Raw genomic sequence first — 14920 nt, forward strand, 5'->3', positions numbered from 1 at the left:
CAGAATTTTTATCAGACATCATAAATTATTGTATAATTATGTTAAACTTATGGGATTTTTGGTGATTACCCTAAATCGATATCATGATAAGCAGTACTGCACTCTGTTCTAAAGGTCGTCAGACTCGTTACTGTCTGCATCAGGAGTTGAAACTGTTACGGGTATGGGCATGGCGGTATCTAATCGTCATGTTTTGCCTAATCGTCCACCTACGAAGCCATTGCTTATAATTAACATTCAAGTAAAAATCACGGAGTACCATACAGTGCTTACATAAAACAATTGCAGTCTTGTAGCGTAGATGACCTTTGGACAATAAATAAGCCACGCACCAATTCAAATTTTATTTCAATAACTTTTAAAAGTTAATATGTAACCAGCAAGCGCATGGAATAACATAGTCATACCTTCTGTTTAAACAGTGGCGTGTTATAATGCAGTGTTTGATGAAGGTTTATGATGCAGTTGTGTATATGTTTGTCTGTTATATGTACCTTGAACCTTGAGTGGTAAGCAATGGCTAAATTACAGGCTATGTATATAAGCTGTGCTGCAGTGGCATTTGTGTAGGTATATTTTGTTAGTTGCCAAATGTTTCGCCTACTAATGAAGTCAGAAAAATCTTTGAGACGCCTGAAGCGACTGCAAGGCATTTTAAATGAGCAGGATGCGGAGCTACAATGTAGACGATTAAATCATGGTAACTTACTGCTGTGCATCAGCTAATTAGTGAAATTTTTATGAGCTTGTGCTACACTTTCCACAATTTACTTAACTATTGTGCGCAGTTGTTTTACTGCAAATTATATAAAAATGAGACCATAAGGCTGATGTCTTCTGTTTTTAGATGGAATTGTTACAATTGGCAACACAAAAGTTCCAGTCAGTATTCCTAAAAAACCAGAATATGTGCCCTATGCATTTGGTAAGACTCAAAGCAATTTTTTGTTACTTTTGCATGGCAATGTAAAACTTCATAATTTTCTATGAATTTTCATAATTCAATTTTTATCTATTTATATTAGAGGTTACCAAATTTATATTTTTATGGTTATTTAAAGGTGTTGTTACTGTAGATACATATCATTCATGTATTATCTTATCATACTTTTTAGTTCCGGAAAATAAAGAGCTTCCTCAATCAGTTATTCGGCATTTGAGATGGATGGCGCAAAAAGATTTGCTTGGACAGGACATTTTCCTAATAGGGCCTCCAGGTCCACTCCGTCGACAGCTTGCTATGCAATACCTGGTAAACATAAACCATATGTACCGTTTATTATTGGAGTGATTAGAAACATTAAAAATTGTTTTCTGATAACCTCCATTGACAAGAATGACTACAAATAATATTTTCAGGAATTAACACGTCGTGAAACCGAATATATTGCTTTGTCACGTGATACAACTGAAAGCGATCTGAAACAGAGGAGGGAAATGAGAAGTGGGACATCATTCTATATCGATCAAGTAAAAACCAACCAATTAGCTATATGTAAATTAAGCAAGGAGCTTCTCTACCAGCATACAATGACTGTTACAAAGTTATTGAAAATATTTTCAGTGTGCAGTGCGAGCGGCTACAGAAGGAAGGGTGCTCATCCTGGAAGGGGTGGAAAAAGCTGAGAGGAATGTTCTCCCTGCATTAAACAATCTACTTGAGAATAGAGAGATGCAGTTAGATGATGGAAGATTCCTCATGCATAACAAAAGATATGATCAGCTTTTGAAGGTTGTTTGTTAAATTAGTACTTTATAATTTGAACATTACTCCATAAATTTTCTTCCATTAACAATTTCAAACAACATGTATTTAAAGTAATTGCACTTATTTTTCAAGGAACACTCCAAAGAAACACTGGACAAATGGCAAATTGTTCGAGTGAGTGAAAATTTTCGGGTGTTTGCATTGGGTTTGCCGGTCCCCAGATACAGAGGTCACCCCCTTGACCCTCCTCTTCGATCTCGATTCCAAGCAAGGGACGTATATCACTTGGCTTTTAGTGTAAGTCTTTTGGTTTTCTATATATCATCAATTATTATATAACTTTTCATTTTCTTCCCACCTCATTTTTGAGCCTGTTAAATATTTCATTACATAATCTTTTGAGTTTCACACTGATGATGGCGTTTTTCTGCAGTGTCATTTTTTCCAGTTCTAGTATTGGACAGTTTGATAATTTAAGTTTTCTTTTTAAATCTGCATTAGGATCAGCTTTCTGAAATCTATGAAAATGCTCCGTCAATTGATTCCCATGTCCTTGCTAAGCTCCTGTCATGTGCTAGTACACTTGTTACACAAGAATCAAGCAGCCTTGGTCTGCCAGATTTTCCACTGGATAACTTGCCGAAAGCCACTTCCATTCTCGAAAGAGTACGTGATACTGCGTGTTAGTCAACGAAAAAGTTTTCTGTCAGCAGCAGATTTTTTTTAACTTCTTTCACTAATTTAAACCTTTCATACTGTTGTTGCATTGAATGGTGTACTAATTTCTATCCCTTATTTATTATCATTAGGTGCCAGGATACCCTTTGGTTGATCTTTTAGCTAGGTTGTATCCATATCACATTGTTTTAAACAAAGATGGCTTGCAAGCTGTGGAAGATATATACAAGGTAAACCATCGTTTTTATCCTTGCTGTTGTTGTATGTTGATGTAGGTTTTTGAAGTTGTATCACAGAACATGTCAATAAATTTCTTATCACAAGAGTAAATTTTTGATCCACAGAAATTTGACATCGATGCGGTTCCTAATGCTCAACAGTTGAAACTGGGCCAAACCTTGTATGCAGGTCAAACTCACAGTGCTGGTAACCATGCCAACGTGACTGTTGAGATGAATAACAAACACTTTTCAATGAGCGTGAGCAAAATTATGCTTTGACTTGCATTTCAAGATTGATTGTCTGCGACAATGAAGTTCGTGAGGAAAACTAGCTATTAAAATATGTTTTATTTCACAGGCTTCATGTGGGGACCATCAATTAAAATTATCTAATGATGCTAGGAACAAATTTGTTGCAACGTCTTATCACCAACATTTACTTGCCGACATGATGCTGAGTCATTCAGTAATGGACATGTGCGTTATTGGAGGAAGAGTAAGTTTTCTTTGATTGTTATAATACTTGTAGACTGAAATACCATTTTTGACAAATCATATTTAATATTTAGGGATGTGGAAAGACTAGTCTTGTAAAAGAATTTGCGAGACATTTGAATTATCGTACGGAGCCAGTTTTACTCTATCAAGATATGACAGCGAGAGACCTCTTGCAGCAAAGATACACTTTGCCGAATGGTGACACGGTTTGGAGACTCTCTCCTTTAATACAAGTTGCCCTTGAAGGTGGTCTGGCTGTGTTGGATGGATTAAACAGAGTTAACCCTGGCACTCTTTCGATTTTGCAACGGTATAATATTGAAATGGCCGAAGTGTCTGAAGAATGAAATTTTTTTTACTATCTTGACTCTAGTGTTCATGAGTCATAACTCCCAACAGTTTTCTCCTATGATGTTCAAAAAGCAGCGTTTTCTACCAAAAAATTTACTTTGAAAATATTTTCTCTACTTTAAGGTTGGTCCACGATCGGGAGGTGACTTTACATGATGGCACAAGGTTGCTCAGGCATGATAAGTTTGATTCAATGAAAGGGAAATTGGAGCTCACTGATGAAGAAATGAATGCAAGGTAAATGATAAACGAATGCCTCACTCGATAGTAATATCTCAAGAAGCAAGGTTGAACATACGAAAGCTCGAGTTAATAAATGTAAGTTAACCACTGAGATACTACCTTATCTGCCGCATTTACTGTGTTGAGGTTCTACTTTGCAAAATGCAACATAGTGCTCTAGAATTTAATTGACTGCTCTTGTGCAATAACTTGGAGATATTAGTTAGTTTTATTGGTTTGTTTCTAGAATTGTTTAGCTGGTGAAAAGGACCTGTTATTATTTTTCCTGATCTAAACAAAAAATCTTCCACCAACAAATCTTTTAACTATTGTATCTTCAGGTCAGTTTATCGAATCCATCCATCATTCCGTATAGTTGCGCTTGCTGAACCTCCAAAACCAGGATCTTCAGCACAACAGTGGCTCAATCCTGAACTTATGACACTGTTTTTATACCACCACATGGCGCCATTGAGCATGAAGCATGAAATGGAGATAATACAGGCTCTGGTATGCATTTTAAAGAAATATTTGTGTTCGGTATAGGAAGCTTTTATTAGTAATCCTAATTTCTACATATTCCTTATAAATTTAATGTTTTTGTCCAAGAATAATATATCCGTTTATCTAGTATCTACTATGCCTTAGGTGTGGTTTTGAAAGTAAAGCAGAAGCATTCTGCCACAATGTGCTATAACTAGATTATATACTTGTAAACAGGTGCCTAAAATAAGCGCATCAGAAGTAAAAGGATTGTTGAAACTATGTCAAAGATTAAGATCATCTAAAGATGCCAACAGCCAGTCTCTAGCTGCCTCCCTATCAACTAGGCAATTAATTCGGATCTCACATCGTCTGGCTGCAGGCAAACACGACATTAAGAGAGAGAAATTAATATCTGATGCTGTGCATAAAGCCTGCTTGTCTAGGTTAGCCATGTGTATAAAGTTTGTAATGATTATGATAAAATTTTATCAAATAGTAAATATAGTAACTTTGTATTTAATTATGTTTAGACACAAATTTAATGCCAGCTCATTCCTTTTTGTCTCACATTTCTCTTAGATTTGCCAATGAATATCATTTAACTTAAAATAAAAATAAAATAAAATCTCTAAACAAAATAAAACTTAAAATAAAATAAAATATCTAATCTAATCAGTTGATATTTCTGTCATTAGGTTCCTGCCACATCTGGCGAGAACAGCTTTGGGTGAAGCGCTTGAGAAGAGTGGATTACCTTCTGACCCTCTTCCAGTCAAAGATCTCACAATGAATGACATTTCTTGTAAGTGATGTTGTGGTGTTTGGGCTTGCTCGATGTTCAATTCATACAACTATTGCAACCGTGCGTTGGATGCTGGTGCAGTTGTTGAGTTTGCACTTAAACTACCAATTTGCACCCGTATTCTTCATAGCGGCCCATTAATTATTATTATTATCTCTGATTCTTGTGCATAAAAATGATTTAAACTGGTGTGGAATACAGCTAATCAGTAGCAAAATTAAAGTTCTTAGCCACGTTAAACTCTGGTTTGTTTGATGTCGTAATATTGCTGCTTAGATACCTGAAACTGACAACAAATTGCTTGCTAAATCAGGTTCTGTCAAGGATGGGATTTTGACAATTGGTGATGTATCATGCCCAATCTATGGAGGAGAAAAAGAAGAAGTCCCTTCCTCATCTGCTGCAAAGATTCCAGACGTTCTTTTCTATGACAATGCTCAACATCTTTCTGTAATGCAAGATATGCTGGAAGATTACAACCTCGGAGATCACATTCTTCTGGTCGGGAATCAGGTCTGTGTGCTTTAAAACAAAAGAACACATATTTTTGTCTATGCCGGTTGTTGTTTGTTAGCATTGTTTTATATTTTCTGCAATTGCTATGTAACACACATGTATGTTTCATTCATTCTGCTAGCTGACTAGTTTAATTCAAACAGACTATAAAAATTTTTATCTTTTGTAGGGTGTTGGAAAGAATAAAATTGTAGATCGTTTCTTGCATTTGTTGAACAAACCCAGGGAATACTTGCAGCTGCATAGGTAACATCTCAGTTAAGAAGTATTATTTTTTGTTAGTAGCCCCAGTAACCCCAAGTAATAATATTGAGATTAGAAAATATGAAATAAAAGGTTTTGTTATTACTTAGCAACTAATTTATAGTTTAAAGTAATTACTTGCTTGTATACCTTGCTGCAGAGATACAACTGTACAAAGCTTGACGGTCCAATCAACAGTGCGTGATGGCATTATTGTGTATGAGGATTCGGCTCTTGTTCGGGCTGCTCGACTTGGTCACGCTCTGGTGGTTGATGAAGCAGATAAAGCCCCTACCCATGTGACCTGTGTTTTGAAAGCTTTGCTTGAGAGTGGAAGAGCTACTTTGGCTGATGGACGCAAAATTGTCACTGGTAAATAGAATTGTTATCTTTCTAAGTATTTTTGTTATAACATGCAATGTCTGTTTAGCGCAATATGTTGTGGTATGTAACAGATGTGTTTCATTTCTGTTTTATTATTAACATAACTTTTCATCTATGTTTGTGTGTTTTACTTTTCAGTTTTATTACCGCATTCCCTGTGTGTTTTTTGTAGATCCAGCAGAACTTGCCAATCTTTCCATCTCCACTTCCACAAAAGAGGTTATTCTCTTGCATCCTGAATTTAGGATGTTTGTACTTGCAAATCGCCCAGGATTTCCATTCCTTGGAAACGACTTCTTTGGAGTGATGGGTGATACATGATTTGGTGTAAATGATATCGACATTGTAAATGATTATGATAGTTGGTCAATCGTCATATAATGGAGAGTAACACAAAGAGAAAAATATGGTCCTAATATGATAGTTTTTTAATACCACCTTTTTATCACAAAAATGTTAATTTAATTTTTGCGTCATACACGTTATTTTAATGTAAGTTTATTTGAATAAAATACAGGGGATGTGTTCAGTTGTCATGCAGTGGACAACCCAAGTATCACCTCTGAACTTGACATGCTGCGACAATATGGTGCCGATGTACCAGAATCATCACTGAAAAAACTAGTCGCTGCTTTTGGAGAACTTCGAGATATGGCCGATCGTGGTCTAATATCCTATCCCTACTCTACCAGGGAGGTGGTAAACATTGTCAAGCACTTGCAGGTAAGATAATGGCATTATGTAAACTTACACTTTAAATTCTGTATGATAAAAGCAGAAAGCTTTTCGTCATAATGTGTTGTGACCTGTCATCTTTCGAGCTCATAATATTCAAGCACATGATGCAGAAACTTTCTGAACAAAAGAATTATCAACTTGCTTCTGCATTGTTTAATTATATAGGAATTTCCACAAGAAGGCCTCGCCAATGTTGTTCGAAATGTTTTCGACTTTGACGCTTACAGCCAGGAGACAAAAGAACAGATCGCAAGTGTCATGCACAAGCATGGCATTCCAGTAGGAGCCAAGCCACACGACGTGAAACTCTCAAAATTGTAAGAAATCGTCACTGTTCTGTGATATTAATAAGTATGATTAAGCCAAGGTCCGCGGTAGATAAATTTACTGAAACTCTGCATACCACGCATTATGCTCTACCTACTGAATGTTAATTGCTTAACAGTTGCTCACTTGCTGACGTCTTAAGTAAGCTTAAACGCATTTTATTTTCGGAATAACTTCCCTCTGCGGTGTTACAGCCTGGTCGTTTCTGAGCCTGCAATATACAATTGCCTATTTTGACGTTTACTGAACTCAGTAACAAGTCCACTGTTATTTATTTCCAAATCTCAATTTTATTGTTTTAATTTCTCCAATGTTTGTAAACAAATCAGCTATGCAATAAAAATCTAACAATACGTTGTAGTGTCTTACTGTGTTCGGCAGGCGAGCTATTGCAGGTTTAGAATTGATTTTTAGTGCAAATTGCTAGCATGGGTTTAAAATTTTGATTAGTGTCAGGTCTCACTTGTGTGAAATATCATTCTGCTGGCGATAGGTGAATGTTTGTTCAAGCAAAAGCATTCATTGTGGTCTTAAATCTTGCTTTTCATAGCTTACCGCTTCCTTCTCCAAAGTTAGACGGTTACTGGAATTTATTGAGTAGATCAAAAGAAGCATGTCGCGTTGAAACCTGCAAGCTCTCTATCAAGGTGCAAATACGATTTTATTGTCTATTTTAAAGCAACTGCTAATTTTATACTGCAACAACTTCTGCACATATTGGCTGCAGGGCGTCATGTTATAAAAGCAACCCCCTGACACATGCTTGTATGTAATTGCGATTAATTACTATTCCAACACGGTTCCAATTTTAGGGGCCCGTCTATCTGAACGTTCAAAACTATGAAGTAGAAAAGGTTGAGGATAGAGGCTTGGACTTTTCCGAACAGCGCGCACACTGGAACTTGCCCCAGTTCTTCCATACAAGTCTGGTCAGTGATATTGCAATCAAGAAAAGTAAGAAATCATGAAGCGAATCGTGTGCTGTGTTACCAAAAACCTATCACAGAAAAACTTTAAAACCTTAAGCTGCTCGAAACAGGAACGGAAAAATGCTGCAGAAAATTTAAACTTCAAACTTTTCTTTGAAGACGACGAAAGGATAAATTAAATTCACCAAAAGTCAGTTAACTGTGAATTCTTTAGATGCAGAAGCAGCGGACTCCATCTTCGTCACTGCCGTCAACCCTGCCGCTCTGTTTGCTGCCGAGCGCGGAAGTAACGTCGTGAGATACCTCGATTTGTATGACGTATTTCCTAACGTTGGAGCCATGACACAGGCGTCCGTCAAGATCGCACCGTTAGGGAATCCCCTCGCCGGTCAGGTTCTCCTCTTCGAAGAAAAGGTGAAAAATGGTGACTTTGTTGGAATATTTGAAGAACAGATTTTGGAGTTTTTGGAATCATTTTCTGCCCGTAGATTGTGCATCGACTTCAGTAATTACTTGATTTTAACTAAATGTCTTTCTCTTTCAGAGCAAATTTATGTTGGTGGTCGATTCCTACAGTGGAACTGTCAGGCGTTTGTTTATCAACGATATTGAACAAGGCGGTAGCTCAGGCAGTATGTTCAAAAGGTTTAACCAGAAGGAAGAGCAGAAGACATTCGAATATAGAATGTGCAGCGAGTTTTCCGACGACTTCTGCACCGTGCTCTTCTATCAGCACGAAGGGTAAACAAATAAATATTTCCTCAGCGGCATAAACCCAAGTTTTTTCTCAAAAATCTGGGGTTTCTCATTTTTTCTTCAGACCAAAAATCTTTCACGTGAACGTTACAGAAGGGCTGGTGCATTCCATAGACACTTCGTTGGAGATAGCGAAAGTTCAAATGGTGGCAATTGACAAGTGGCTAATCACAGAAAAGGATTCAAACAGGTGAAAAATAATTAGTCTCAGTTTCTCGTGAAGCCAATTGAATGTTAATTACGAACATCGTAATTTATTTCTACGTTAGCCGGCAGCCAGTTTAAGCTGCGTTCGTTTTATATTGTAGAAAGTTTTTATTGGAGGCCGAATCATCGGAAAAATTGATTCCGAACAAACTTGTCCAAATCAATGAAGAAGGTGTAGATATGGGCTTTGGTTCCCGTTCGGGTAACAGATGTCTACTTCACCTTTCCTAATTATCATTTTCTTACTTTTAAAGATAAATTGTAGTTTTTAAATAAAATAAAAAAGTTCGCAATTACATGTCACAATTGTTGTTGCAGTTGTATCTGCTTCAATTACTTTGAATATTTTGGTACACAAAATATTATGTATTGGCAGGCTGCAGTCCGACCAAACTCCTCAGTGTTTCGTCCCGTGATCTTTCCTCCTCTCAGCTCTCTTCTGCTGTGGGTCAGTCCATCGACTCGCCGAACAGAATCATGTCAGATCGCAATAATTTTGCTAAGTGTGTTGTGGGATTTCCTCACCTGATGGTAATATCCTATTCTTGTGTTTTGCGATTTTCCTTTAACTTAGTAGCTACTGGTATCTTACTGTGCTAAGAAATTTTGAAACGGCCACATCATGTTTGCGGCATTGTGTTTAACTCATTGTACAGAACTCTTCAAGTTAATTCTTTTAGTTACTTACTAACAACAATTTCAACTGAAGACAAAAGAAAAATTTCTAATCGTCTGAAACATTTAACTTAAGTCGGCAAACGAGGTTTACTCCTTTCCACGACCGGTGAAGTATGAGGAGGAAAACACACTGGATGCTGGCAAGATCTACTTCAGAGGTTTGTCGAAAGCTATTCCTCCTCCACCAGCGTGTAAGATCCTCACTGATTCGAATCAGATCGTACGCATCGTGCCCATGAAGATTGCTCCCAATGATGCCTTTGAAGGAGGTAAGATAATTTACCACAAACTATACATGGTTATTTGTGAAATTAAGGTTTGGTTCTTAACTGACTTCTTTAGTTATCTATATGCAACTATTAAGGGATTTCTGTTCACGTAACACCATTCTTACGCGCTTTTTAGTATATGGATTATGCTGTACAGTTGTTTGTTGTTTACCGTCTTTTCCTAAACGCCATTGTGCCTTCGATAATTATGGCAACGGAGTAAACATTTGTTTTGTTGTTTCCTACAGAGCACAGATCAAGTTTATACGATCACGGCCTGGAAGTCGTCGACCTAGATCACCACAAGCTGAGATATATTCCTCTACCTCCGTACGTGTGTTGACCCATTCTAATATATCTGCTTTGTAACTTGGACGTTTATAGAAGGTTACGTATGGAAGGATTTTGTTCTCACTTTGATACTTACGTCATAGGCCTGCCTCACTATCCCCTTATACGTCATGGCAGAGTAGTTTATCGGGAAGTGGATACCAGATCGGTCTGGGTGGTGACGACATCCTGTACACGGTAGATGCTGGCGGGTAGGTGGTAACACAGTATACTAGCTCGTAATAAATTAGAAATACACCGCAGTTTAATTCGATTCCGGGTCGTTTCAACCCAGAACCCAAACTAACATATTTGGCTTGGGTAGTTCTTGGATTGAATTGTAAGTTGTTGGATTTGACCGACCACTTTTTAATTCTTGTCCAGTTTCACTGTATTGGTGTTTTTAAAATATGCCTTTATTTTTTAGAAGAGATAGAAAGCATGTTGATTAAAATTGATGATAATTATTGTGTTGCTCAATCGTGTTAAGGTGTGTGCGGGAATGGGAGACCAGCCTAGCAAGCTTGCAGAGGTCCTTGAACGAATGGAGAACCATGATTGGTTCCGATGACAATTATGACCACCTACAGGTAACTGGTTTCCAGGCCTTTGCGACATACTCAGTTTGAAACATTACTTTCTGCGCTGAGTTGGGGTTATCCGGTCACTACTCGGCGGCTCTTCAAACGATTAATTCAGTGAAATTAGTATTGATATTACGCTAGTTCTTCTGACAATGTACTCACATGCACGTGACTAGGTGACAACAGAACGTGAAAGCGGCAAGGACGTCACAGCACCAAAACACGGAAAAATCGACCCCAAAAATGCACCACATGTAGGGGGAAACACCTGGGCAGGGGGTACTGGGGGTCGCGACACGGCCGGACTGGGAGGAAAAGGCGGACCCTACAGGCTGGACGCTGGCCACGACGTCACACAAGTACGACTTGAGTATCTACGCTACGGTTTAATTTTAACGCATTTGCTTGTACGGTTTTATAATAAACACGATGTCGTGGGAAGCACAAAGAAAAAATTTTTATTCTAAAAACTTATAATATCGTCTTTTTCTTTTTTACTAGCAGTTACTAGTTAGAGAATTATCGGCCGTTTAAATTCTAGCAAGCCGTTAAGTGTGGCTTTGAGGTGATCAAAAAGTACTAAACCCACAACTGCAGTTACAAATACCTACAAGCAATAAATACAATCGACCCCGTGCGTAATACTGTGTGGATAATAATTACCCCTCTCTTTTATTATCCACGCATTATAGATACCAGATTGGGAGAAAGAAGCGGTTCCAGAACATGTGAAGAAAGCTGCCAGGGAAATTGCGCAGAAAGCATTCAAGAAAAGGTAAATAACGACTTGCCTTGATATATGTTTGAGACATTCATCTTGTTGAAACATTGTTTCTTGTCGCAGGTTGAAGGAGATAAAAATGAGTGAATATGACGCTGAAATGTACGAGAGATTCAGCAGCGGGGTTAGAAAACAAGTCAAGGCCCTTAGGATTATTTTGGACAGTTTGCAGGTTGATTACTTTAAAAACCAGATACCGTACCCACTTTTTGGACATTTTCTTTCTGTAACAATCTTTTTAAACGCTTCTTCCGTTTTTTACATCTCCTTCGAACCCACAGCTGTTTTATAATTCTTTCATTTCGTTTTCACAACCGCCTTCACTTCAACTTAACACAGGCGAAAGGCAAAGAGAGAGAGTGGCTGAAGCACCAAACAACAGGCGAATTGGATGACATGAAACTCATCGAGGGATTGACTGGAGAGAAGAATATATACAAGAGGAGAGCAGAACAGGAACCAGAGGTGAACGTGCCTGACATGATCGAAAATAAAAGCTGCCATTACCTCGAAAATTGTGACTTTTTGCTTTGTTTCACAGCCGGGAACTCCCCAGCAAAAGCCTAAGCGACTTCGAGTTCTGGTCGATGTCAGCGGAAGCATGTACAGGTATAAGATAGAATGTAGGATACTGAACAAAACTGATCATAAAGCAGTGGAAGTGAAACTTTCTAATGCTTTTCTTCTCAAGGTTCAACGGACTGGACAACAGACTTGAACGAAGCATGGAAGCTGCCTGTATGGTCATGGAAGCGTTTGAAGGATACAAGGAAAAGTTTAAGGTTGGTTTTCAGTATTTCAGCATAGCCCACCGAAGTCGGGCAAACACGCCAGAGGGGTTTTCTATTTTATGCTTCATAAAACCGAATTTTGTTTAGTACGAGATCTGGGGACATTCCGGTGACGGTTACGAAATTCCGTTGATAACTTCTGAGAAACCTCCACTCAACAATAAAGAACGACTCGAAGTTATAAAGACAATGCACGCGCATGCGCAGTTCTGTATGAGCGGAGACCACACACTGGAAGCAACTAAACATGCCATCAAGGTTGTTTAATTTATTTATGGTTTTAAGTTTAGACTTGCCGATTTCTTAACTATGCAACTAAACAAAAAGGTAAAGCAAACCACAAAGAAACAAGAAAGCGTGTATAAATGTTTAAAAATTGCGAAAATGTTGCCAAAGTAATAGCCGATAAGATAAAACAGTAGTATTATCCTTAATATTTCTATACAAAGTAATTTTACAAGTGTTTGTGCTAATTTTTTCTCGCAGACGATACGAGACGAGGAAGGCGACGAATATTTCGTTATCGTGCTCAGTGATGCGAATCTTGAACGATATGGTATCCGGCCGTCACGCTTCACTGAAGCTCTGACATCAGATGAAGAGGTGAACGCATTTGTAATCTTCATCGGATCGCTCGGAGATCAAGCCGAAAAGTAAGATCATCTTCTTCGAATTGTTTCTGCTGTCTGCACAGCTTTTTATGGGTACTCTGGCAGTGGTTGACTGATTGATTGATTGATTGATTGATGCTTGATACTGTTTCAATTAAATTTAGTTGCCGTTGTGGTTTTTTACTAGAATTACATGTGACTATTAACTTGGATTAATAAATTTCACTATTTTAATACATAAAAAGTGTTTGCTTTCCTATACTTTGTTTCTTTTGTTACCTTGCTTGTTAATTTATTTTCATGCAACAGCCAAAAATGAAACTTTATTGTTTTCTAGATTGAAGAAGCAACTTCCATCAGGTCGATCATTCGTGTGCATGGACACGAAGAACATTCCACAAATCCTTCAACAAATATTTACTTCCACCTTATTGTTATAGAAACTTTTTAATTTTTACAATTTTATTTATTTCATTTGTGTATTTGCTCATGTAATTGCCTCAATCTGCTTTTAGGTTCAATTGAAAATAGCTTAATTAATGAGTACAGAAGTTGTCAGTGCTCCGTTGTTTGTTGGAATAACTTCGGTTTTTTACGCGAACTTTGTCCGACTAGCTTCATTAGAAATGCTTTGCTCTTAAAATATTTTATATGTCAGGTTGAGTTAAATCTTTGGCAAATTCCAATTTTCTTCCTCGAGTTATTTTGCGATTGAAATTAGAAAAATGGTTGTACATAATTTTGTGTTTTGCGATTAACTACATCATATGCATTTTATGGAACTCATTTCTGGAATTTCGTAATCACTTTCGTATTTCTGTTTCAAACTTTTGTTAAGTGCAAAGTTGCGAATAACAAAATATCATGGTAGTTTCATATTGGTTATATTTCATCTGTTCAGTTGCATTATATTTCGCAAAACGAAAGTGGTATAGGTGGTATGTAAGTGTTATAATAGTTTAATAAGATAATAATGTCGAAGGATGGTTCCACAGAATTCTGATGGAATTTGCTGCCGATCCCCGCTTAGATATTTAACAAATAAATAAAAATTCAGATTCAAAATTAAATAAGCTGTGAGACAAAAACTTTTGTGACGACGAGATCGGGCCTTAACCATCCAAAGGTCTGGATTTGGACCGCGGTCCACCATTTGAGTAGCCATGTGCTACACCATGATCAGTCACATGACCACAACGGGGTTATCTCCCGTGGAGAATACCCGGTGAAATTTACAACAATGGCCCTTACTACAATCACGTGGCATATATTATGACGATGTTAATTTCCCCATTGTTACAGATTGAACTAAATTTAGGAGTTTTCCTTTCTCACGGTCACGTGATCGATGATGGAGCAATAAAACGTAGCACTAGATGAAGGAACAGTGGGAAAGATTTGCGCGTTTCCCGTCTGGACTAATGGTTACACTTGTAAATAGTATTTCAGGTTAATAGTTTACCTTACCCGCACATGAAAAGACACCGACCGTTGATGTGCCTGAGAATCGAAAGTGAGACCTCGTGTTCCCATTCTGGATCCCAACAAATGAATCAGTGCATCGGTCAACCAACCGCGCAATAAACTTACGTGATATTTCACTATAAGAACTGATCCTGAACTGATCACAAAAGGGAGAATTTCTTGTTGCAATCGAACCAGTAATCTGTAACCTTTCGTAACCGAAAGAGTTACGAAAGGTACGAGATTAATTAAAGAAACTGCCAGACCAAAATATCTTGATAGCGGCAGAATTTGAAACGCCACATCATACTACTTTAGTCAGGCCGTGCATGATGTATGCGACGGT

General features: G+C 37.7%; 1 protein-coding gene across 1 annotated transcript; it reads left to right on the top strand.

The window, feature by feature from the left end:
• The first annotated feature begins 187 nt into the window (after positions 1–187).
• On the top strand, positions 188–14036 carry LOC143446169 (von Willebrand factor A domain-containing protein 8-like). The gene is made up of 41 exons (XM_076945691.1): positions 188–700; positions 848–925; positions 1116–1252; positions 1360–1470; positions 1565–1732; positions 1841–2005; positions 2210–2374; positions 2518–2616; positions 2731–2865; positions 2966–3103; positions 3177–3415; positions 3580–3693; positions 4020–4188; positions 4399–4607; positions 4860–4966; positions 5280–5479; positions 5652–5728; positions 5886–6097; positions 6282–6419; positions 6627–6832; positions 7013–7164; positions 7725–7821; positions 7987–8128; positions 8318–8517; positions 8648–8844; positions 8924–9049; positions 9168–9268; positions 9443–9597; positions 9818–10013; positions 10262–10343; positions 10448–10555; positions 10834–10933; positions 11104–11286; positions 11620–11702; positions 11772–11880; positions 12048–12173; positions 12250–12317; positions 12400–12490; positions 12587–12757; positions 12986–13152; positions 13448–14036. The coding sequence occupies exons 1-41, from the start codon at positions 592–594 to the stop codon at positions 13548–13550; spliced, it is 5733 nt and encodes a 1910-aa protein (XP_076801806.1). The 5' UTR covers positions 188–591; the 3' UTR covers positions 13551–14036.
• The last annotated feature ends 884 nt before the right edge of the window (positions 14037–14920 follow it).

This window comes from Clavelina lepadiformis, chromosome 2 (genome assembly GCF_947623445.1).
Source record: "Clavelina lepadiformis chromosome 2, kaClaLepa1.1, whole genome shotgun sequence".
Taxonomy (NCBI): domain Eukaryota; kingdom Metazoa; phylum Chordata; class Ascidiacea; order Aplousobranchia; family Clavelinidae; genus Clavelina; species Clavelina lepadiformis.